At 41.6% G+C, this 27,263-nt stretch overlaps 1 protein-coding gene across 1 annotated transcript in view; it reads left to right on the top strand.

Moving 5' to 3' along the window:
* LOC137433398 (uncharacterized) overlaps window positions 1–27,263 on the top strand; it is a 320,088-nt gene that overhangs the window by 72,748 nt on the left and 220,077 nt on the right. The window contains exons 5-6 of the mRNA XM_078785923.1: window positions 25,185–25,205; window positions 25,433–25,492. Coding sequence (XP_078642049.1) covers window positions 25,185–25,205; window positions 25,433–25,492 — 81 coding nt within the window. The remainder of the gene's footprint in view (window positions 1–25,184; window positions 25,206–25,432; window positions 25,493–27,263) is intronic.

Here is a 27,263-nt window from a genome sequence, read left to right as displayed (position 1 = left end):
GTGTGGGTACCTCTCACACCAGCCATGGCACCTCAGCAAAGGACTTATGCGACTCACTGGGACTGACTAAATCTGTTAATTTCCCGACCCGGATCTCAGTCAATGGAGTATCTTCTCTTCTGGACTTGGTTATGACAAACTTCCCTGCTAATGTCTGCTGCTCTTCTTCTGCTCCAATCGGTTCTTCTGATCATGTGCTTGTTAAAGTGGACATCTCTCTGGCCATTCTCAGAGAGCCTCCTCAGCGTCGACGAGTCTGGCATTTCACTCAGGCCGACTGGCATGGTCTTCAAGCAGCCATCAATCAGCTGGACTGGTCTCCCATCTCTACCGCCTCTGACATCAATTCTTCCTGGGAATTCTTCCAAAGTAAACTGCTCTCTCTCATGCACAGATTGATCCCATCTCGTCTTTAGTTGTCTTACCCTTCCTCCCGTCCATGGTACACTGAATCTTGTGGTGAGGCAGTTGGCCTGAAACAACTTGCCTTCGCCTCATGGAAGGCAAATCCAATGGAAGGCAATCTCACTTCCTTCCACAAAGCTCGGAACAAGTGTGTGTCTACCCTCAGGAGACCCAGGAAACAACATCTCTACTCTCAAGACTGAACTCTCAAACCTGTCTCCCTACTCCAAATCCTGGTGGTGTCTGATCGAATCTGTTACTGGTGTTTGTTCCCCCTCCATCCCCTCCCTTACCTCAAACAGCGACACAGCTGACACTGCACGTGAAAAAGCTGAAATCTTCCCCCATCCAAAACCTTGACCTTTCTACCCCCGTTAATACATTTCAAATCCACCTCTTTCAATCTCCGACTTAATTCCTGAAATTCCTAGTAGTGTGAGATTGTTTTATACCGTGTACCCCTCCCCCAAATGTCCCCCGCCCCCCCAACAACCCCCCTGCTCCCCCCAATCCTCTCCCTTCCACAGATATTCCGATGTCCCTGTTCTCCACTGCTGTGCTTGTGTGCTTCCCTCTCTTTCCCCATCTTGTCTCCCCTCCCTTTATTATGTTTTATGTGTCCGTTTATGTTTTTTTTGTTTTATGTGTTAATGTGTGTTTAATGTCCTAGCTCTTACACGAGCCTCGATCTTGTATACAAAAAATTCCAAATCAAAAATATAACCTTACTAATAATTTTTTATTCCACATATGATTCGATTTTTTGGGGTTCCTCATAAATCATAATACTCGACCCAAACAAAGGCAATGGAAATATGACGCAACAAAAGCAGGCAGTGTAGAATCAGCAGATGTCTTCGGCCCACCAGAAAACCAAGATGGCAACCATATTAGTTCTTCTGGGTGCCATGGTGGGCGGAGTCAAGCAACAAATGTGGGTGAGGTCCGGCAGTTATCCGACCAATGGGTGCACCACATTTCAAAAATCGACCCCCAATAAGAACCACAACAACAACAACAAAAACCACGCAAAGTTATTGTAGATATAGTATATGTTGGTAATGCAGGCATTATTGATCCAATAAATCTTTTAATGCTCAAGTTACCTTTTACAAAACAGATTGCAAGCATTGACATTGAAATGATGAGGAAATGTATGTGCAGGTTATGGGGGCACGGTCTGGAAGAGTCTTTGATCTCTCTGTGGTTTTGCTCTCCAGATTCACAGACGTTTCTGTGCATTTTTCCACGTGCAGTAATTGGTATCTGCTGCGTTAATTATTCCAAAGATTTTCCTTTCTCTAAGATTCCCTTGTTATGATAACACTCTTGGGCAACTGTTTCAAAAGTCATTGGCACCTGCACTTCGTTATTTGAATCTACCATCTGAGTAACGTTCCAAGCAAGTGTTTCTGATGAACTTCAAGTCCAGTGAAACAGGTTATATTTGCCACTGTTCAGAAACATGGTACGTCTAAGGCTCGAAAGATGTGCTCCGAGCAGACATTGATGGAGTGGTTTGATGTCGAGGGTTTTGTAATGCATTCAAGTCTTGAACACTCCCTTCTGGAAATTATTTAGAAATGACGAAGTGGGTGGCCATCAAATATTTCTGAAGCAATGTGAATGAGACCAGAGACCAGCATGGCCGTGACCATGAAACCTCAGTTTCAAAATGATTATTCTTAACATGTCCATTTCTCATATTCATTTAGAGCATCTCTAACCTCAATCACAATAGTGAGTGTAAAAACAATTGTGCATAAATTGTGGGAACTTACATGGATAACTTTGATGGATATAAAATAAATAAATAATGTTTTTATATGTTCACTATATTCTGTTTATTATTACCAAAACATTATTCTCTGCATCACTGAATTGTTGGTTGCAGCCATTACATGGGCATATGCTGAACATTAGGAGAGCATGTGAGAATATCATGTTTTTTCACTTAGTACACAAAAAATGAGCTCAGTCAGCACCCCGAGGAGAATTGGTGTACATTCACCTGATCGACTTAAAGAGAGGTTTCTTGTCTGGGTTTAATTACTAACCCGACGATAGACGGTCCGAGTGCTCTGTACAAGAAAGACGTTTCATCAAAATTACAATGCTTCAATGGGGCCTGCACAGCCTGCTTGCATGCAATTGTGGACGATTAGAAACTCAAACTACATTTTTAAAAGTATTGCCCATTATGTGGCATAACATTGCAAAATTGTAAATTCCTGTTGGAATCATAATCTGCACTGCATCAGGCTCTGATGCAGAGAAATAATTATTCACAGTTGATTTCCCTGCTTGTGTTAAATGTTTAAACTATTGTTGCATTTAGCACATGCAAAAGATGTAATGATAATGTGGACACGTCAAACATCATTGGATCTTTTTCTGCTACGTTCGGCAACAGACGTATGGCTGGAATTAGAATTAGAGTTCAAAAAGTTAAAATATGATGGATGATCAAAATGCTGTGCATTTGATACTCACAATACTCCAAGAAACGCCAATTATTTTGTATTTTTTGATGTATGAATAGATGGAATGACAATGAAAATGTTTGCCCACTAATTATACTGTACATACTTGAAAAAAAAAAATGAACCACCTTTAGAGGCCATTTCCCCCCGCAGAGTTTTGGTTGGCCTTTTTGGTTGGCCAACAACCAAAAAGGTTGGCCTTTTTCGGGCACCGTGGTTCCCTTTTGTGAAGCAATGCTTTATGGCCGGATGCCATTCCTGTCGCCAACCCTGTTAGTCGCCTCTTGCGACACACAGGTAATTACCTGTGAACTGGTACTCAATTTGCCGACCTCGGAAGGATGACAGGCTGAGTCAACCCCCCTGGTGTTAATCAGCGATGATCAGGATTCAAACCCAGGATCCTAGGATCCCAAGCCAGCACCCGAGCTGCTAAGCCAACACCAGGCTATACTGTACATAGTTGTAGAATGGAAAAACAATCTGAATGATCCACTTTTTTGTATGCAGAGTTGAGGTTCGTGGAAACTCTAGAACACAGAACGGATCAGGATGCAACATAACAAAAGGAACATTAGAAAGACGAGGGCAAAATGCCAACAGTCGGGTCGAGGGAGAAATTAAGTGGAGACAGAAAACAAAGGATGCGGGTTAGGATGAGGGGTCGGAGAGAATTCAGCGTGTGGATGAAATGGATACAGAAGCAAACGATAATGGCATTCGGTAGCGCACATGCCTCCGCTAGGCTGACCAATTTATGTTTTGTATCCCACTGAAAGGCCAGATCTGCATCCAGACTATTCGTTATTGTCAGACACCAACATCGAATCAGCTTGTTCTTGTTATCTACACAACTCATCCACTTAGTTTTGTCATAATCTGACAACAACATTTTGAAGTGTTGTAGTATGTATCGTGTATGGCCCGACTTGTATCTCTCAATGCTAAATAATCAATTTTAAATTTTAAAAAAAATTCGTGTCCGGAACCAGATCTTCACCAAAATCAAATAATTTCATCCTTGTCACACACCCAACCGGTCCACCAACTTTTGTCCGAATTTGTCCATAAATTTTTGTGATATCCTGCTCACAGACTGAAAAAAGACAAACACACAAACAAGAAACATAACCTCCATCCACCTCCGGTGGCGGAGGTAAAGACGTCATGTACAGCACAATACTTTCAAAAGTCACGCCCTCCCAAAAGGAGTTGCCATGGATACATGAAATTGTCCATTTCATTAAGATTTAAATTGATGATCCGAATCAAAGCTCGGTTCAATCGGATGTAAATGGACAATTTTTGAGACGAAAATTGATGATTTTTGCAGCTTGACCTTGAGTTCACCTCTGACCTTTGGACTTTAAAAATAGTTGGTTTCCCAATTCACTGAGGCACTTTGCATTTGTTTTTTAATTTTGAAGTCAATCGGATGAAAAATTACGATTTTAGAAATTTGACCTTTGAAAGTTGTGTTCTGTACCATCCTCCAAACAGTGATGACTCCATTTACATCTCCGTCTGACAAAATGGACCAACTTCTATCCACTCATCCCAACTCTCTCTTCCTCATATGTGGTGACTTCAATTGTCATCATCCCGGCCGGCTGGGTGTGGGTACCTCTCTCACCAGCGACGTCCGCTCAGCAAAGGACTTCTGCAACTTATTGGGACTGACACCATCTGTCAATTTCCCAAGCCGGATCTCAGAGCATCTTCTCTTCTCTTCTAGACTTGACATCTTCAGACATCTTCAGACAGAGCATCTTCTCTTCTAGACTTGGTTATGACTAACTTCCTTGCAAATGTCTGCTGTTCTTCTTCTGCTCCAATCAGTTCATCTGATCATTTACTTGTTAAAATGGATATCTCTCTGGCCATTCTCAGAGAGCCTCCTCATCATCGACGAGTCTGGCATTTCACTCAGGCCGAGTGGCATGGTCTTCAAGCAGCCATCAATCATCTGGACTGGTCTCCCATCTCCACTGTCTCTGACATCAACTCATCCTGGGAATTCTTCCAAAGTTAACTGCTCTCTCCCATGCACAGATTTATCCCATCTCGTCTTCAGTTGTCATACCCTTCCTCCCGTCCATGGTACACTGAATCTTGTGGTGAGGCTGTTGCCCAGAAACAACTTGTCTTCGCCTCATGGAAGGCAAATCCAACTGAAGGTAATCTCACTTCCTTCCACAAAGCTCGGAACAAGTGTGTGTCTACCCTCGGGAGACCCAGGAAACAATATCTCTACTTGTTTTGGTACAATATTGTTTTGTGACCAGTCAAAAACGGCATTTTCTTGATGATACACCATTACTTTTTAGATACACATATGAAAATACAACACATCCTTTACAAAAAAGGTTCATTGGAAATGCTTCCGAATTGGAAAGAAAAAACTTTTTTAATTTAAGTTAATTTTGTATTGGACATGTGCATAATTAATACCTAATACACACTTAACTGAATATCCAAATTGCTGTTAACGCAGCTGAATTTCTCGTCACACTGGTGAGATGTGGAGTGCCACCAGGAGAAGAAGTGTCAAGTACCTTTTTGGGGAGGTTTCCATTCCTTGATATATCTCAAAGCATTGCACCACTCATGCAAGTGGGATTTCTTCCAGTAATCCCATCCGCAGTTACTGACTATGCCGCAGTGTACTCAGCCATGAAAAGTTTTCAAATTGTGCGCAATCAAGAATCTCAACCTGATATTCCAATATTTTGCAATGAAAGCATTTTTCACGCTATTGCTGACATTGTCCTGAGAAAGCCAGAGGAATATGAAGACGTTTACCCAATGCTGAGATTTTTGAGCACTCTTTGCTGTGCATGCAATAAATTAGCGTCTCCCTCCTTTATCATGATACAAACTTCACTAAACCTAGGAAAATCACTCCAGTCAAAAGATTGAATGAAAAGTCAAGTGCACTTTGGCAAGCTTGCTGGAGGAGAATCGTAGACAAAATGTGAGGATTTTATTGAAGAATTGTGTGAAGTATCAGAGCTGTGCAAGTACTGGAGAGTTTTCTTGCATCTCATAGGTGAATTATACTGCATCAACTTCTTGAGGTGTGATTCCCGTTGTATTGAGAGAGAAAAAAAAAGCTCAAAGTCAAAAACCTCTTCCTTTTCTGGAAATTCATCCAGGACCACTTTGCGGTACGCAACTGAGAAGGAAAATGCATCGCTGTTGCCTCTGATATGAAGCTGGAGAAGATAATCCAAAGACCTCAGAGAAGCTAAAAAGGCATTGCTAGTCAAAAAAGAAAGTGTGAATGTGGCTGAATGGCAACACAAGTCACACTATGAAGTCCTTGTAGTCAACAATGTTTTTGGAGATCTCAACAATGCTTTCAAACTTGTCCTACTCCTCTAAAACCTGGTGGTGCCTTGTTAAGTCTGTCTCTGGAGTATGCTCCCCCTCCATCCCTTCCTCTTGAAACGGCACCACAGCCGACTCTGCTTGTGGGAAGGATGAATACTTCAATGCTGTGAATCCCTGACCTCTCCCTCTCGGTACCCCCAACTGCTCATGGACTGTGCCTTTTGCACCTGAGAAGGTGGAGAAGGTGTTTTTCAACCCTTGACTCTGAATATGCTACTGGACCAGACGGCATCAGCTCACGTGTCTTAAAAAGCTCATTTTAAAGCTCCACAATTGCACCATGTCATACAATAAACCTACTAGGTATTACCCTAATGTCAAATTTATCCTGGAATCCACTCATTACACAAATAGGTAAGTCTGCCTCGAAGAAACTATGAGTCCTTTCAAGATAGCGAAGATTCTCCTCCTCTCAACAGTTACTTCAACTATATAAAGGATTGTTTCATCCTTGTATAGAGTACTGCTCTCACATCTGGAGAGGTTCTGGCTCCACATACGTACTGGACAGAATTGAATCCAAAGTAATTTGATTTATCAACTCTCCCAATCTGACCTCAAAACTCGACCCACTCAAATTACACCGCAAAGTTGGCTCTCTTTCTCTTTTCTGCAGATATTACTTTGGTTTCTGCTCCCAAGAACTGGTTTCTGCTCTTGTACCTCTGCCATTAGCGAGATCACGGATTATTCGACAAGCCACTACATCTCATGAGTATTGTTTGGCCATTGGCAACTGAAGGGTGGGCCATTATGATGTTTGTTTCTTCCCCTCCACTGCCAAACTCTGGAACTCTTTACCTTCCCATGTATTTCCAAACACCTATGATTTCCTCCCTTTTAAAAAGTAGATTTTTTACTTTCTCAAAAACTCAAATTATGCTGTCTTTCTTCACTTTTCTATCAATGCAGCTCTTTTATTTAAGGCCTGGCCTCGATGAGGACTATATAGTCTGTGACTGGCACCTTCAACATAAGAAAACCTGCGCTGCTGCTCTTGCACATCCTCTCTCTGCCCTTTTCACCTTCCTTGCCATTTGTGCTCGGTCTGGCAACCCTTGCCCCCTACCCCCCCTCCCCTCTCTACTTTCTAAGCAATCCTCTTGAGGAGGTTCAGTCATTCAAACTCCTGGGTCTCACTATCAGCCACAATCTTTCTTGGGTAAACCACATTTCAAAGCTGGCCTCCAAAGCCAGGTGCCTACTGGGCATCTTCTGTCATATAAAGTTCTTCCTGGCACACTTGAACTCCCATCCACATACAAGGCCCTTATCTGCAGTTTGATGGAGCACTCCTCTCCCCTCTGGCCTGGCTCCCTTGCCTCACATGTTGCTCAGCTTGATGCTGTGGAAACCAAGGCCTACAAGATGATTGAAGTCTCACACGATGAAGCTGCGTGAATGAGCCCATCACTTCCCATCGCAGACAGGTCGTTGGTCTCTGTCTTGTACCATCTCCTTTCTGGTCTTGCACTCGCTGCTCTTGCTGTCGCCCCAGGTTTCTACAGAGTTCGCACGGTTCACCATCAACTCGTGTCTGGTGAAACTATGCAAATCCAGGATCATTGCTCACCCCCACTCATTTTTCCTAATTTTCCCCACTTGTAGAAACAACTTTCACATCCTCTTCAATCTCATTCTTTTCCCTCCAGGTCTTCAAGGCAGTTGTTCTCCACCATCTCAGATTGTCCCCAATCCAAAACCATGATCTTTTCTACCCTCGTTAACCCCACCCAAATCCCTCTTAATTTTCCAGGTTTTTCCTCCTTGGAGCATGCATGTTTTGCATGCACTTCTCAATGCTTGCATGTTTTGCGGCCTGTGTTTGTTTGTTACATCCTGATCCGTTCAGTGTGCCAGCGCCTCCACGAGCCTAGACGATGTATCTCATAAACTACCAAGTCTGAATCATTGACCAGAATAACTCCATGCTGGCCACCATTGTCGACAGCCCAGTTCACATGGAGCACAAGCCAATGATCAGCTTCTTCACTTGTGCCAGTGAGCTCTCCAACTACAGTAACATCATTGTTTGGGTATAGCTTTGCAGGAATAAGGTCATCATTCACAACCATATTCCACTTGCAATGATTTGGAGTTTTGTTTGAACCGATTGTGAATCTGCTATTTTGTGAGCAAGTAAGTTGGTTTTATTCGATGATGCCCAGAATTTGTCCATTTGAATAGGGATTGGCACATCAGGATGAATACATGCTAACTCGACACTTCCCATGTTTGAAGCTCTTGGAAGCCTTTCTCATTCCCTATCAAATTCAAAGTAGCTATCAAAAACCACGTGCAGCTCTTGTACAGTACAGACTGCTTGTGAATTTTTGAACACTTTTGTGATCACTAAAGCCAAAGTTATTTTGAGATGAGATCTACACTGTCTAAGTTTGTGACATGAAATATATGCCTACTACCATTTTGGCCTATGAAAAAGGCTCCAAGATACATTCTTGAGCACTGAGGTTTTTCTCAACTTCAGCGATCAGTGTGTGTTTAGTTGGTTTGGTGGTATACCATCCATTTTGAAGAATGGGCTCATTGCAGGCAGCAGGTCATAAGCAAAAATTTGGGCAATACCCCTGGGCGCACACCTGGTAGAATAAAGCAGTACACTACACTGACTAAAGGTATTTTAAACAGTATCACGGTATTTTAAACCAATTTCAATGGATGCTAGAAGACAGGGCAGCATGTACAATCATACTAACATAATCATAAGACTTTAAACAAACAAAAACAAAAAATACCTATGGGCATTTTTTACCTTAAAATACCCACCCCCCCCCCCCCTTAAACCCCCATAGATCCGGATTTTTCTGCTGCCGTGAACACACATTGGTACATCACAGGTGATGAAAGTTGTGATCAAGTTTCATCAAAATTATGTGTGTAGTTTGTAGTTTCAGAAAAGATAGTATATACCTATTTTAGGTGGTCAAATCCCCTGTAGACCTCCTTAGATCTCGATTTTTTTAATGCCATGAACAAACTTTGGTACCTCACAGGTGATGAAGGTTGTGGTGAAGTTTCATCGAAATAGTTTGTGTCGTTTTAGAGGAAAAAGCAAATTCCTATTTGGGGGGTCAAACCTGGATCCACTTTGACTCCCGGTGGACCCCTTTAGACCCCGATTTCTTTTCACGCCGTGAACAAATTTGAGTTGCAACATACCAAATATCATTTGTGCCAAGTTTGGTCACAATCCCATCAGCAGTTTCGGAGAAGAAGTTGAAAGTGTTTATGGATTGACGGACTGATGGATTGACGGACTGACGGACTGACGGATTGACTGATGGACTGATGGACTGATGGACTGATGGACTGATGGACTGATGGACTGACGGACTGACGGACTTACAGATTGACTGATGGACTGACGGACTGACGGACTGACAGACTGACAGACTGACGGACTGACGGACTGACGGACTGACGGACTGATGGACTGACGGACTGACGGACTGACGGACTGACGGACTGACAGATTGACTGATGGACTGACGGACTGATGGACTGGCAGATTGACTGATGGACTGATGGACTGATGGACTGACGGACTGACGGACTGACGGACTGATGGACTGATGGACTGACGGACTGATGGACTGATGGACTGACGGACTGATGGACTGACGGACTGATGGACTGACGGACTGACGGACTGACGGACTGACTGATGGACTGACGGACAAACGACGCACCATCGCATAAGTTCCGACATTCCAGATGAGCTAAAATGTTGTCTTTGACTAACTTTGCTCTCTCTCTTGTGAAATATCAATTAATTTTAATGCATGGGCTTCGGCCAGTAAATGTTCAATGAAGATTAGTAGTTTTTGCTTTGCTATAGTTTCAGAAAGTTTTTATTTCCTTCAACTTGAACCGTTCTTCACGAAATTGTTTGTACCGGTACACTTCTTCTTTGTGCTCAATGGCATTGAGCATCAAGAGTTTGACATTTTCATCTGTGCCAATGTCACATGACAAACAAATGATGTGCTTGGTACACCAAAATTGTTGAGACAAATATTTCAATAACTTAATAAAGTAAGAAATCAAGGAGTCATGTGACATTGGCATCAAACATCCTTCCTGTTTCCTGTCAGTTCATGATGAGACGTATCCCTGTGATCCATCAATTTTGCATTTTTTATTTATTTTTGTACACATAATCGAGTCTTGTGGGAGAGCTAATACTAGTGCACTGAATGGATCAGGATGCAATCGGACAAGATGGATACAGAATGAAACTCTCAGGAGGGAAAACTGGAAATTTGCAAAGCGGGAGGGTGGGGGGAGATTAATGGGAGTAGAAAGTGGGGGTGGGGAGGGATGACTTACAATTTTCACCCGATCACCACTGAATTTTGCATAAATGTTGGTAGGACCCAGGGTCAGGTCATAAGCACAAGGACATTCCCCCCCTTGTGAATTTCTATCGGGCAAGCCTATAGAATGTCCTAAAGTTCCATAGAACTTCCAAAGAACATTTTTTGCTGGTATGTGTGTTTTATGCCAATGTGCCTCTCCAAAATATTCCACAACCAATCCTGAAATGCGTTCGGCACGCCTGATACCGAGATATCAAGTGTGCACATAGAAATCTGCCATTTTAGAAAATGGCGGCTGCAAACATGCCCCAAGTTTTTTTGTATGAAGTAGGTCCTGAAACATACACAAACATTTCAATGATCTCTTCATCAATTTTTTTGCAGGAATATAGGGTAGAGCCAGGATTACTTCCTCCACTGCCTTTAAAATAACTCGGAGGTTTCATTTATAGTGACTGGTACTCGAAGGGTTAATATATGAAATTTTCTTCAGTTCTTCTATATAAAGTAAACCACAAGCAAGCTATTTTCAGTTGTTATAATCTCATTTCTCGGTCAAGTGTGGCATCGGTAATGAGCAAAGACATTTGGGTTATAAAGAATTGTAACCACTCACAGATGATAAGCATTCCATCATACTTCACTCTTCTGTTCCTGAGATCTTTTTATTCTGAAAAGTATTTTGGGCTCATGTAAGAACTTGTGAATGTGTTAAATGCAGAATGATTCCATTTGGAGACAGTAGGAAAATCCACAACAAACAAGGAGAAAAGGACGTAAAATGTTATAGTCCCCATCGTGGTTTGAGTTATTTTGCTGTACAGAGTTAAAGGCCATCAGTCTTCCATCCTTGGTCGGATGACAAGACAAAATCTTCTACATATGTATATACTGTCATGTATTGTCTTTTTACCAAGTTTAAGCAATATCGGTCCATGCTCGTCTGAGAAATGGTTGAGGACGTGTTCAACGTCGGGTTGTTTTTACAGCTAAAATGGCCGCCAGTCGGTCATCTTTGATCGCATCACGAAATAAGATGATGTGCATATTCATGTATACTGTCATGTGTTGTCTTTCTACCAAGTATGGACAAAATGGGTCCATACATCTGAGATATTGTTGCGGACGGACGCACGGACGCATGGACGGATGGATGACACCCAGTCCATAAGCCCCTGTTTCAGAAAGCGTGACAGCATCGTCCTCAGCCTCTTCAGCTGCAGTTTTCAGAACAGTTTTACTAATTTGATCATAAATCTAAAATCACAATCCGAGGAAGAAAAATAAAAATTTTAAAACAAGCTGAACATCTTCTTAAACAATTTTAATGATAATGTTAAAAACGAAACCCACCACCAAGTAGTATAGGTGCACAGCAGGCAAAGTTCAGGTAAAACTTTTTTGACCGCTGAGTGGTGTTCACGAGCAACTTTCTTCATAATAAAAAGGAAATGAGGATAAATAAGTGAGATAGGAGGTCATGATGTAAAATTCATTCTCACCATCCCAGGGCTCCCTCACCCACTTGTGAGGATTCCTAGCACAAGATTCCTACAAATTTCCTACAGATTTCCGACAATAACCACTCAGTTATTGAAACTTGGCTTATCTCTCTATACTGGTTGGTGCTGCCTTCTTTTTTGGAATGGGTCTTCCCAACTACAACAGTCATTTGCTAAATTAACAACAATGTCTTTTTCTGAAGCTATAGCCATGTAAGAAGCAGCCAGCTAAACAGACGATCACTTGTTAAACTAATTTTGTGCAAATGCTGGAAAGCGACGACGTTTTTGTGATGTTGGAAGCTCCCTCCCTTAAAAGCTTCCAGTATGGAAACACCAAGGAGAAAGCATCAAAGTCTTTAACATAATAACATAGGCCAGAATGCTTCAACATGCAGTTTGATGGCCCAAAAGTCTTTGATGCTGGATGACGCCCAATCCCACAGCTGGGATTTATTCCTCATGTCGGAAAAGCTGTGATTTGTTGAAGGCATTACTCAAAGACAAAGCCTGAATTTTAATGATTATTCTCCCTGCCAATCCCTGCAAATGTCTCAACCAGCCATAAGGAATTTTTTTTTTCTTTCTAAAAACACTTTTCATTCCCACTCTGATCCCCTTCCTCCTTCCGCACACAGCTCTTAACCTGCCACCTGTGCATCATTGTTTCTAATGTCTTATGTCACATACCTGTATGGCAGTGGTTTGAGCTCATTGAAAACCGTAAGAACATCTTTATTGCAAATATCATGTGACTGAACCCTGAGTTCTGGATTAGCTTGACTTTGATTAGTAATATCATGCTGGATGCACAAACCAGAATTTGTTTTTACAAGCCAGGTAGGAAAGTTGTTTATTTTCACATTTTCTTCTAACATTGTTTGAATCCCTGAAAATGGTGTGAGATGGTGTGAAATGTGTGGTGTGAGAAATGGAGAAGGTGAAAGGATTTTGGAGTTTGCTGATGGAGCTGTTTATTGATTTGTAATACTCAGTTCCAGAAAGAGGATAATAAGCTTGTTACATACACGTCAGGTGGGTCGACGACAACCGTTGACTACCTGATGGTGCGTAGGCGAGATAGGGGGAACCTACGGGACACAAAGGTGATCCCGGGGGAGGAGGCTGTTTCACAGCACCACTTGGTTGTCTGCGACATAAGGGTGAAAGGTGCGAGGAGAGCTCGGCGGGTGAAGTACCAAACGAGAATGAAGGTGTGGAGGTTGAAAGAGGTGACAGTAAGGGAGGCATTAAAAGAGAGGCTGAGTAGGGTAGAGGATGATGTGGTTGAGCTTGAAGGTGGTTGGATGTCAATGAAAGATAGTCTGTTGGGAGCCGTTGGTGAGGTATGTGGATGGACAAAAGGACCACCGAGGCACTCGGAAACATGGTGGTGGGATGATGAAGTTGGAAAGAGGATTGATGAGAAGAGGAAGAAGTTCAAGGAGTGGCAGAAGGCGAAGGGTACGGGAGCAGAAAAAGCAGAGCATGAAAGTTATAAGGCAGCCAGGAAGGCTGCAAAGAAAGAGGTAGCAAAGGCGCAGGAGGCATGTAGGAAAATGTTCGGAGAACGCTTGGATTCGGAAGAGGGTCAGAGAGCGGTATTCAGGATTGCAAAGCAGATAGCGAAAGAGAGGTGTGATGTGATGGGGTTGAGTTGCTTGAAGGATGAAGTGGGACAAATCGTTGTGGACCCAGATGGAATTAAAGGAAGATGGAAAAGATATATGGAAATGCTGTTGAATACAGAGAATGAATGGGATGGCAATGTAGAATAATAATTTTAACTACTGTTCTACTTCAGAAACTTCAGAAACTCGTTTTAGCAAAATCAATGTTTTATTCACTTCTGAGAATTTGTTGTATACTAAGCCGAGATCTTTAATGAGTCCTTGTTCCAGAGTTTGTTGAAGCTCGTTTGGTCGGTCTTTTGAAGCTCGTTCAGTAGGTCTTCTGAAGCTCGTTCAGTTGTTGACAATCTCCAGTTGGTTGATCAGTTTCAACTGGTCTTCAGTTTTCACTCCTCTTCAGTTCACTGTCCCAGTCCACTCTTCTCTCTCTCCTCGCAACTTTCTCCTGGTTTTTAAAGCCCCAAACTCCTTTGATGTTGCAGAGCATGCAGGGTGTTCCTTATCCAAAACCTTATTTGGCTCTCTCGGCCAGCAAATACTTATTTCTGTTTCAAGAGGTCAAATACTCTGACCTGCTGAAGGAGAATTTGCAGCGTGTGCGCAGTGCCCTGAACATAGGCTATTAATGATCGACAGGTGGCGGTCCAAGAGCGTTACACATTCTTGTCTGAAATTAACTCTCCTGACCACATGTTAATGCTAGTTCTATGCTCTTTTGCTCATTCGTAAAGTAAAACATAATTCCACTTTAAACAAGATTACATTGATATATATTCTAGCAATATTGTCAATATGAATATTTAATCCCCAACAATCCCCAGTTTTTCTTTTATGTTTATATTAACCATTAATCTAAACATTACCACATTAAATATTCAAACCACTAATCTTGTAATTCAATTTCCTAAGGCATACACCGTCATTCTGGAAGAATTTTGATCACAATACATTTCCTTGTTCATTGACTCTTTCTATGTTGATAATTCAATTCAACTCATTTGCATAAAGATCACAAAACATTTCACCTTCACCAAAACGCAATAATTTCAGTTCATCAAAATAATAAAGCATTTGCAACATTTGGCAAAATATTTGCCTTTAATCAAATATTGACTTTCTTTGTTTGAAAAAAGGGGCGGATCACTTGTGTTTGGAATTTCAGCATAAAACATTTTCTCCTGTTGTCTTCATCACACCTTCACTATTTGCATAGGATTTTCTGCTGTTGTGATAGCTGGGCAGAGTCAAAGACTGACCCTGCTCTCCATGCAGCATCCTTGCCACTCTTGCTGTGAGCCATAGTAGATTTGAACAAGGCCTCCATCCAGTTGTAGTTGACTTGCCTCCTCACTAATCGTGAGCATGGAGCAAGTATTGATGTGATGTTGATTTGTCAACAAGATGTGGAGCAGGGATGCCAGATGCATCCGCAATGATGATGTTGGGACCATGGTACTCAGTTGTCCATGGTCCATACCAGGAGCACACAGCAGAATCGTGCACAGCTGTTGTGAAGGAAAAGGCAGTCGTTCGCTTGCAGCTCCATGCTGGCTCCCCGGAAGTTGGTGAAGTAATGACACACGTCACCGTATCCCGTAAACGTTGCAGGTAAAATATCGTCGTCCTGCAATTGCTGATGTGATGACTGTTCGAGGTATTTGAACACAAGTAAGTGATCACCCTTTTCCATATGTCGCAGTGTGACCCAGACAAATGGTCACATAATTTTCCCTTGGTGAAGGTAAACATCCATCTTCCAAAGGAGCATTTCTTCATCATTCTTTGAGAAAGAGGGTGTATGCCAAGATTAACTTCATTTTCACAAATTTTCCTTTTTCAAACTTCTTCCCAGATGTCGTTATCACTCCATTTGGGATGTGGTCTTGTCTTTCCTTTACTTAGCCACATTTATATCTGCTCTCCACACAGATTGAATCAGATGGGGTACATTGTAACATGAAATCACTATATTTTAGAACAACTTCACACGAATAATATTCAACTCAGACATGTGTTTTACACTACTAAAACTAAGAATAGCATCCACAATTGCTTTCAGGTTCATATAATTCAAAAAATTAAACTCATGCAGGTGTTGTAACTCAACTCAAAGAAAATAAATGCATTAATAATGATTATATGATTTAAATCACAAACAGGAATATCTAATTCCCAACAATTCTTGCAAACAAACAAACTATGCCTAATGTGTTATTAGCATAGTCCTCCCCGCTTTTTTTTTTTTCTTTAACAGTGTTACTTGTGGTGATATGAGTTCATCGATCGTGTAAAACGGACATAGTGCACAACAAGTTGTTATGCCCTCATTTATGTCAATGACATTCAACATTATATACCAAACTAACAAACTTCTTAAAATGTGACTAAAGAAAAATCCCTTAATATGTAACATAAATCTGATTATTTGCCTTATTCTGATGCCCCTATTTCCCGGGGTCCATATTTATTTCTATTGTTATCAACTTCCTATGATCTGTGAATTCGTTCCAAAATACCACAACCATAGGTTTTAACAAAGCTCTACCAAACTATTTCCAATGTGAACTCAAAATACTAGTAAAACAATCAATTTCAAAGAATTAACTTCAAAGGGTCAGCAAATTCATTCTATAACCAGATCTAATTTTCCCATCCAATAGTTTGCCTTGACACATGTCATATTATAACATTTTGATAAACCTTCAGAAATGTTGCCCATCGCAACAACTTCCCTTTTACAAATAGCCATGTGTAAATTACGTATTGAACGACAATTTTCTCTCAATGTGTTTGGCCTAAATGGCCGCAAAAGTGGCTGCCAACATGCAGTACCATTTTTATCTACCAAGTAAGTGCTCATCGACATAAGATCTCCACCAAATGTTGTTTGTAAAAACAAATCTGGGATTTCTAATTACATGGATGCACACTCTCAGGACATTGCAGGCTGCTGTTATCAATCCATTACGATAAAATAATTTCTTTACCCACAATCAAATAAGTAACACAAATTGAGGATATTATCCCTATCACATTCATTTATAGATTCATTTGGTTCTAATTCACTCTTTTCCCACTGCTATAAGGAAGAACAGTAGCTCTTATAAGTCTTTGTAATATCTCATTAAATTTACCCAGCATTGAAGAATTTATTTACTATCCATTTCCCTTCTGTTTACCAGTAACTTTGTTTAAACTCCAAAACTTAATTGGATAAATCCCATGTGTACAGCTACCACTTATTGAAACCCCTACTTTTGTAGAAAATATCCAAATACGTGGTTGTATACTCCCTTAAAAGTTGTTCCTCCATTTTTCTATGCAACTTAGTGAAGACTACTGACACCAGTATGCCAATATAGGTGTGGCAGATTAACAAAATATGTTGCAGGTACACGTAACATCGTGTTCTGAGTGTAAAAAAAACATAACAAACAAAAAACATCTGAGTGTAAAAAACATAACAGCGCGTTCACGTCTGCCCCTTGGTTTTAAGATTCACAATGCATTTCGTTGTAAAACTCACAATAGTTCAATTCAACAAAATTGTCTTTACTATCTGCCCATATCATCTATGCCTAAGACACATCCATACATACAGCACAATTTATATGCTGATAAAAGTCAAGTTTATATTTGTCAAAAATCTGTGAGCAGAGTACTCTGGAAAGTCAATGTAAGACCTCTTCCAAATTTGACTAATTTTGTACTCCCTCATTTTTATGAAGCTCATATCCATAAATAGCTGTTATTTTCATATGAATTCTATCAAAAATGGAATCCCAAGATTACTCACAATTTTACTATTAATTAATGGCTGCTCATAACCCAGCACATCAAATCCGCATATTCCATCGCCCTTGACAAAAGAGATAATGTTCATAATCAAATTATATTCCTATTTTATTTTACGAATTTTCTGGATATTCTTGTAAGATTGACACACAAAACAAAACATTGAAACACAAACAAACCCAAACATTATGTATATTTGTTTGCATTTGAACCATCATTAACAGATCAAGATGGGTGTCAATTTTCATTTCAATTTCGTAAAATTTATCCTTTAATGTTAGAAACGCTAATACACAAATAGACAAAAAGTTTATTTTTAGAAAACCCCTAATGTCACCTTGAAATTACCCTTTTTGGTCCTACAATAATTTATCCAAATTGTACAAATTTACAAATTTTACAAATTTTACAACACCTCTTCCTTACAGAACTGCAACTTATCTCTCGAGGCCTTGTGGCCTTTGTCTGCCAACGCTGTCAGTAGCACAACAGTGTCCTGCTCACATGCTTCCTTTGAAGTCGAGCATATGAGAAGGTCATCAACATATTGTACCATCACTGAACCCCCAGGAAATTCAACATCGCTGAGGTCTTCATGTAGAGCACGTGAAAACAAAGTTGGGCTCTCCGTGTACCCTTGTGGTAACACAGTCCAGGTAAACTGTAAATTTTCGTACGTGAATGCGAAAAGATAACGCGAATCCTCATGAATGGGTACACTAAAGAACGCTGAACATAAGTCCACCACAGAATAAAACTTCGTGTTGCATGGAATACTTGACAGTACAGTGATCGGGTTAGGGACCACTGGATAGGCTGGGATGACACAATCATTAATTGCTCGAAGATCTTGAACAAATCTCCAAGTAGTCTTGCCTGGCTTCTTCACAGGTAAAATAGGAGTGTTGCACATGCTCACAGTGCGAACTATAACTCCCTGTTCCACCAATGATCGAATCACTGGTGCAATACCAGCTTTTGCCTCTGGTCTCAATGGATATTGGCGCTTTCTAGGCAATGGCTTAGAATCATCTACTGTGATCCTTACAGGTGCAATACTCTTGATTCGTCCCACATCATTTGGATGCGTTGTCCACAAGCATATTGGTATTTGATCGAGTGGGTCCTGGTCACCGTCAGCGTCAGAGCTGAGTAGGTATACCCCAATATCGTCAGTATCATTCGATTCAACAATCATGTTGAAGGTTGTAGAAAGCACCTGCTGTCCGAGCTGCCAACAAAATCCATCTCCATCTAAGTCATAGAGTGGGGCGCTTTGAATTTCTCCCATGTATCCCCTGTTGTTACACTCTTTCAGAGTTGCAATCATTATTCCAACATCTTTTGCTTCGTACCCTTGTGCCACCGCTAAGGTGACGTGTGGGGTTGTTGTTTCGGGTTGATTCCACAGGAGTTGTTGGTCTGGCGTCAAAGACACTGACATCCCAACTCCCTGTCGTCCCACCCACAATGACGTCAGATGTATATCATACTTGGTGTGCAGGTATTTAAAAACCCGCTCTGCATAGGACCCCTCTTCTCCTGTAGCATCATAACATGTTGTACAGTGAAGATCAGTTTGCCATGTCAGAAAGTCCATCAAAAAATTATCTAACCATTCCTGTACTTCGGGCATTTCATCCTTCAGTGTCATAAAACTAACACACAAAAGTTCCGCCATGATTGTATCATCGATATCCCATCGATGTGTTATTGGTCTTGTCAGGCCATCTAGTACCTTAGAAATAAAGTCGTGGGAGTGTTCTGGCATTTCTAGATACACTCCGTTTTCATTACAGATGACGGTGCAATTCAATTTACACAATAAATCTCTTCCCATCAAATTTACTGGAACGCCAGATGCCACAAGAAAGGCATGTTGTGCAGTCAATGGACCAAATTGGACACGCAATTCTTCCGTGACTGGCGTGTGTATGGGAACTCCTGACACTCCAACCACCTTCGTATAGTATTTTGACAATGGTATATCGGGAAAATCTGCTTGTCGTAACGTGGAACGCGTAGCTCCCGTATCGACGAGAAAGGGTGCCTTGCGTCCACCTACTGTCAAATTAACACTTGGTTCCTGTGCAGCCGACCCTGAGATTAAAGGAAGCGCTGCCACTTGGTCATTTTGGTCTAGTCAACAGGGTGTGGCAGACCATTTAGTCTGCTGAGGTCCTCCCTGAATTGGGGCATTCCTCAATAGAACCCTATTTGTTGATGGAGGCGGTGGTAACTGGTAGTATCCCTGTTCTTGGTTGTTCTTCCGAAATTGTCTTTGATATGGGCATCGCCTTATCCAATGTCCCATTTCTCCACAATTGAAACATCGGCGTCTATCATTGGCTGGTCTGTCCACCTGTGCACTTGGAATTCTGGGCTGCATCTCTTGGTTTCTGGGTTGCCACTCCACTCTCTGGTTATTTCCTACTGCATTGTTGCGTTGTTGCCCAGAAAACCTATTGCGTTGATTCGTAGTCATCAGGGCTTGAGTCTGTAGTTGCATCAATTTCTCGGCATTTACAGCACTATTCCTGGCTTGAATCCGCTGATGATGCAAGGCGTAATTCAATATTTCTTGCATTGGCTTGCCTTCCCAAGCAATACATTGTCTTTCCACTTCACTCTTCAATTTGGGCAATAGACCATTAATAAAAAGGGGTTTTAAGGCATTGTCAATTTGTGCCCGGTCTATGCCTGAATATAGTCGGAAAACATCTCGCAATCTGTCCAAATAATCGCTAGCATCTTCGCCTGTTTTCTGCTTGCATGTAACCACTTTGTTCCAATCCGTCACTGGTGGCAATTTTTTTATGGCCTCTATCAAGTTATTGATCTGTGCCGTTCTAGCCTCCGTGGGCATGTCCACCTGTCCATCTTCCGTATTTACCCAGTTGGCCTCGTGTTTTTTCCTTCCACACATCAACAAACGTACACAAAACTCAAACACTGAACTATTTTCACAGATTAACATCAGACTACACAGATAACAAACAAAAGCTTACCTGGGCAGTTGAGTCCCCGTACGGGCCACCACTTGTAGAATAATAATTTTAACTACTGTTCTACTTCAGAAACTTCAGAAACTCGTTTTAGCAAAATCAATGTTTTATTCACTTCTGAGAATTTGTTGTATACTAAGCCGAGATCTTTAATGAGTCCTTGTTCCAGAGTTTGTTGAAGCTCGTTTGGTCGGTCTTTTGAAGCTCGTTCAGTAGGTCTTCTGAAGCTCGTTCAGTTGTTGACAATCTCCAGTTGGTTGATCAGTTTCAACTGGTCTTCAGTTTTCACTCCTCTTCAGTTCACTGTCCCAGTCCACTCTTCTCTCTCTCCTCGCAACTTTCTCCTGGTTTTTAAAGCCCCAAACTCCTTTGATGTTGCAGAGCATGCAGGGTGTTCCTTATCCAAAACCTTATTTGGCTCTCTCGGCCAGCAAATACTTATTTCTGTTTCAAGAGGTCAAATACTCTGACCTGCTGAAGGAGAATTTGCAGCGTGTGCGCAGTGCCCTGAACATAGGCTATTAATGATCGACAGGTGGCGGTCCAAGAGCGTTACACATTCTTGTCTGAAATTAACTCTCCTGACCACATGTTAATGCTAGTTCTATGCTCTTTTGCTCATTCGTAAAGTAAAACATAATTCCACTTTAAACAAGATTACATTGATATATATTCTAGCAATATTGTCAATATGAATATTTAATCCCCAACAGCAACATAGAGAGTAACCCAGTTTTAGGACCGGCAGAGAAGATAACTGAGAAGGAAGTTGAGGAAGCCATAAAAGCAATGAAGAGTAGAAAAGCGGGAGGGCCGACGGGAGTTGTGGGAGATATGTTGAAGGCAGCAGGAAGTTGGGGTGTGAAGAGAATGACAGAGATCTGTAATCTGGTGGTGAAAGAAGGCCGCATTCCAGTGGATTGGGAACTGAGTACCCTCGTCCCGCTATACAAGGGGAAAGGTGACCCGCTGGAGTGTGGCTCGTACCGAGCGATAAAGTTATTGGAGCATGGAATAAAGGTATTGTAAAGGGTGTTGGAGAGGAGGATAAGGAAGAAGGTGAAGATCGACGAAATGCAGTTTGGATTTATGCCAGGAAGAGGAACGACAGACGTGCTCTTTATTGTGAGGCAGTTGCAGGAGAAGTACATGGAGAATAGGAAGAAGTTGTTTCTTGGGTTTGTTGATCTGGAGAAAGCATTCGATAGGGTTCCACGCGAAGTATTGACATGGGCATTGAGGAAGTTAGGAGTGGAGGAATGGTTGATCAGAGTAGTGATGGCAATGTACAAAAGAGCACGCACAGCTGTATGGACGAAGGATGGGAACAGTGGTGAGTTTGAGGTGAAGGTGGGAGTGCATCAGGGGTTGGTACTAAGTCCACTACTATTTGTAGCTGTGATGGAGGTGCTGGCTCAGAACGTAAAGGAGGGTTTACCGTGGGAGTTGTTGTATGCAGATGATCCGGTGTTGATTGCGGAAAGTATGGATGGACTGAAGGAAAAGATGAACAAGTGGAAGGAATGTATGGAGACAAAAGGTCTGAAGGTGAATATCGGAAAGACGAAGGTGATGGCAAGTGGAAAAGCATGTGGTGAGGTAGAAAGAACTGGGAAGTGGCCATGTGCTGTGTGCAGGAAGAGTGTAGGAGTGAACTCCATTCAAAGTACCTATGTGCGCTGAGTGGGTTCATCAAAAATGTAGTGGTCTGAGAGGGTCATTAACCAGTGTGGCAGCTACATTCAAATGTAAGGTGTGCACAGAGGGAGCTGCAGATGGAGGAAATGTTGAGTTGGATCTTGGAGACGGCGTGAATCTGGAAGGTGTGAAAACATTTTGCTACCTCGGAGACATGCTGAATGGAAAAGGTGGATCAGACACGGCTATGGTTGCTGGAGTGAGATGTACATGGAAGGGGTTTCGGGAACTGAGTGGCGTGCTGATGAGGAGGGGAGTGTCGTTGAAGCTGAAGGGAAAGGTGTATGCTGCATCTGTGAGAAGTGTTATGATTTCTGGGAGCGAGACATGGGTAATGAACGTAGAGCAGCAACGAAGGCTGGAAAGGGTGGAAATGCGAATGGTTCGGTGGATGTGTGGAGTGTCGTTGAGAGAGAGGAAGACAAATGATGAATTGCTAAAGATGATGGGAATAGAGCCTGTGATTGATGCTGTGAAGAGGAACAGGTTGAGATGGTTTCGTCATGTGTTGAGGAAGGATGAAAGTGACTGGTTGAGAAGAGTGATGGAAATGAATGTAGAAGGAAGTAGAGGACGGGGAAGACCGAGAAAGACTTGGCTAAAGATGGTTGAAGAAGAAATGCGGGCAAGGGGGTTAACAAGGAGAGATGCAGAAAATAGGGCAAAATGGAGAAGATTGTCATGGGAACTGCAAGGCAAACCCCCGCTCTAGCAGGGAAAATGGCCTTAAAATGCATGTTGTTTGTTGTTGTATTGTTTGAATCCCCGTGCTAACTCAAGACAAGCAATAGTTGACAAACAATAGTCAGGAAGTTGTTTATCTGATTTTATGTGGGGATGCGAATTAATACCATATATCTATTGAGGTTTCATGTTTTAATTAAGATTTCAGCTGCTTTCTTCATCTTATCCCTCATTCTGATATCACTTTTGCATATATATATTTTAAAAAACCACCTTTAGAGGCCATTTTTCCCCGCAAAGCGGGGGTTGGCCTTTTTCGGGAACCGTGGTTGTTGTTGTTTTTTTGGTCCCCTTTTTGAAGCAATGTTTTACGGCCGGATGCCCTTCCTGACGCCAACCCTTTTTGCCGCCTTTAACGACAAACAGGGAATTACCAGTGAACTGGTACTCAATTAGCCGACCTCGGAAGGATGACAGGCTGAGTCAACCCCCCTGGCGTTAATTCAGCGATCGACCGGGATTCGAACCCAGGATCCTAAGATCCTAAGCCGGCACCCTAGCCGCTAGCCCAACACCAGGGAATAACATATTGCATGTTGCAATATTGATCAAGCAGTTAGCCAAACACAGCAAAAATAAGTGAGAACATTCATTGCACAAGTTAAAAATACGTAATCTTGTAAAAGGAAAATGTATTAAAATAATGGTTTCGTTCGTGTCGATGATTCATTTTTTTCAGGAAATGGACTTAATGATGACATTTTTTGATACACAAAATGATTTGTGGAAGAGTGCAGAGGAGACAGGATAAAAACACAATGTACTCACAGTTCAGGAAGTGGGGTCATAGTTTGACACAACAAGCAAGAGAATGAATAAACAGCAAAAGAGGAGTGAGAGGAGAGGAGGAAACACAGCAACCTGCAAGAGTGTTGGGTTAGGAAGGGTTAATGGAGGTAATGAATATGAAGAGGAATTCCCTAGATATGGGACAATAAAGATTATTAATTAATAATTGTGGATAAGGATAAGGGGATGACATGGGATGGTGGTACACAACATTTGATGGCTTTTTTTGTTCAGTATCTCCTCCTGTTTTCTCTTTTATATATGCTTGTATTATTTAACCTCCTTTTCTTTCTCCGGCTCCATATTTTGCTGGTAAATGTATTCTGTTTTGCTGACCTCGCTCTTATGTTGCTTCTCCGCTGGCTGACTACCTGTATTATTAGACCCCTTTGGACTTGACCCGAAACGGGGGCTTTTGGATTGGGTGTCGTCCATGAGTGCGTCTGTCTGCAGCCATATCTCTGACATGTATGGAACGATTTCGTTCAATCTTGGCACAATCACAGTACCTGATGACATACACGTGCACCTCAATTTATTTTGCGATCTGATAAAAGATGGCCGACTGGTGGACTTGCCGTCATTTTAGTTGAAAAATATCCGGTATTAAACATGTCCTCTACCATTTCTCGGACATGCATGTAGCGAGCTTGTTCAAACTTGGCAAACAGATAAAGAATGACAGCTTACATATGCACGTATGTTTTCGATATTACATCCAAGATGGCCGCCAAAACGTGTTCCCAACCATTTCTCAGACATGCATGGACCAATTTTGGTCAAACATTGTACAAATACAATACATGAGGGTATGCATATGCAGCAGATTTTGTTTTGTTATCCAATCAAAGATGGCCAACTGGCAGCGATTGCAGTTCAGTTTTTTAACCCAATCGTATGCAATCTTCCACATCACATGACCACTCGTCAGTTGCGTATACACATAAATCTTGTAAATATGGTCTCCCCCTTTAACTCCATACAGCAAAATTACGAAAACCACAGTGGCTACGACATTTTATGTCTTTTTCTCCATGTTCGTTGTGCCAATCATTCAATCATACATCACCGCTGCTTTTTGGACATTTCGTCTGAAAAGGCCACCCAAGGCGGCTGTTGATATAAAGCTTTTATACGTCATGTTAACATTATGCCTGCCCCCTTTTGAGTGGATGATATTTATATTCTTCTATAAACATGCTTTTTCCCTCCATTTTGTTTCACATCTTTTATTTTATTTCAGTTCAGTTGAAGCATCTTCACTCCTGCTGACATTAATGACTCATATCATTAAATATGAATGAATGAGCATCCTTGTAAAATGTTTTTTTTAAAATATGGGTGGACATGATATATTAACAATGACATACAAATTTGTTTTCTCTTCTTTTTTTTACAGGACGCAATTACATCTGAAAAGGTATTTTTGTCGTGATATAAGATGACAGAGCAAGGATAAAACAAGCCCATTTCAAATTTCATGACTTTGGTAAAATTTCATCTGTGTTATTCAAATTATCCCTCATTTGCATGTCACTTTCATATGAAATATTTTCCATTTGATGATATGTATCAATAATCAACACCAGTACTTATACTCTACTTAGTGATCACCCAACTCACCGTTCACCCCTCTGTGCGTGGCAGTGCCCTTCATCACCGGTGTGTTCCTGTGAGAAAGGTGACAGAGGACATCCCGGTGCCACAGTAAGTTGTCTATGTATAAGCATGCGAGTCTGTTTCTTATTTTATTTGCCTACAAAACTTTAAAGATCATCAGAGGTATTGCATTACAATAAATGCTAACTCAGCGATAAATTGATAGTTTCTCACAATTATAAATTTTAAACTGTATACCAAAAAAAAAAAACAAAAGTACAGTACTGTAACTCAATTTGGCATATCATGTTGCACTAGAACGGCACTCAGTAGAGAGCATACCTATGCCAGGTGAACAGTTTACGTTTTGTATGCCACAGTATACCAGAAATCACAATACAGAATCACGTTTAATCAAAATAATCCATCCATAACTTTTTGAGATATCCTGCTTTGTATCGTTTTTGGCCCTATCTCCCAATGGTGAAGAATCACTTTAAAAATTCTACTAACCGGATCCGGATCTTCACCAAAATTGAATCGATTCATCCTTGTCACACACACAACCTGTCCACCGAGTTTCGTCCAAATCCGTCCATAACTTTTTGAGATATCCTGCTATATGTTTGTTTTCGCCCTATCTCCCAATGGTGAAGAATCACTTAAAAAATTAAATAATTCTCATATACAAATCCATATTCAGATCTTCACCAAAATCTACTGGAATCGTCCTTGTCACATATCCAATCTATCCACCAGGTTTCGTCCAAATCCGTCCACAACATTTTGAAATATCCTGCTTTTTGAAATTTTTGAAAATTAAATGATGTATCGTTTTTGGCCGTATCTCCCAATGGTGAACAATCAATTTAAAAATTCTACTAGCCGGATCCGAATCCGGATCTTCACCAAAATGGAATCACGTCCTTGTCACACACGCTACCTCTCTGCCTAAAGTTGTCCGAAACCGTCCGCAACCTTTTGAGATATCTTGTTCACAAACAGACAGACAGACAGACAGACAGGGGTGAAAACAATATGAGATTGAAACACAAAACCAGCAGCTTCATCGAGATTAAAAATGAAATCCCTAATAGTCCGGCAACTAAGCTAAATATAGCATAACAATTGTGCATTTTGTGAGGAAAGCACCACATTTGGCACACTAGTAGACTATCATATTATGAAAAGATCTGGATATTGGGCCATCTCAGATTCAGAGATTTGATTTTTGCAAGATTTGCAGATTTTGCAGATTTGCAAGCTGAGATTGCAACGCCAGGGACGGCCGACTCCTTCCTGCGAGCTGCCCACGTCACCCGCACAAGAAGAGCTCATCAAATCACTGCAGCGGCACTGCACATCCTGCGACACCGTGCGTATGAACGCCACTGTATGACATATGCTGATGATGCAGAAGACCTGCCTGAGTTCGAAGACCGGTGTCACCAGAGAGGAGAAGACATTCCCAACTTTCAGTACTGGGCAACTGTGCTGGAACTAGAGATGTTGGTACTGGTCTACGTGCGTTCTCTGCGGCAGGCTTCATTCAAGATGTACCTTGATGCCCTGACGGAACTGGTCCCATGGTTCCATGCCTTAGACCACACACACTATGCCAGGTGGGTCCCTGTTCACCTGAGGGACACGGTTGCACTCCCAATGAAGCACCCAGATGTAGCCAGAGAATTCAGGGCTGGCAACTTCACTGTACAGAAGACGAAGAAGGTGTTCTCTTCGATCCCAATCGAATCGAAATCTTGCAAAAATCAAATCTCTGAATCTGAGATGGCCCAATATCCAGATCTTTTCATAATATGATAGTCTACTAGTGTGCCAAATTTGGTGCTTTCCTCACAAAATGCACAATTGTTATGCT

The sequence above is a fragment of the Myxine glutinosa genome, chromosome 10 (genome assembly GCF_964187855.1).
Source record: "Myxine glutinosa chromosome 10, kmMyxGlut1.1, whole genome shotgun sequence".
Lineage (NCBI taxonomy): Eukaryota > Metazoa > Chordata > Myxini > Myxiniformes > Myxinidae > Myxine > Myxine glutinosa.
This window is presented reverse-complemented; position numbering and strand designations above follow the sequence as displayed.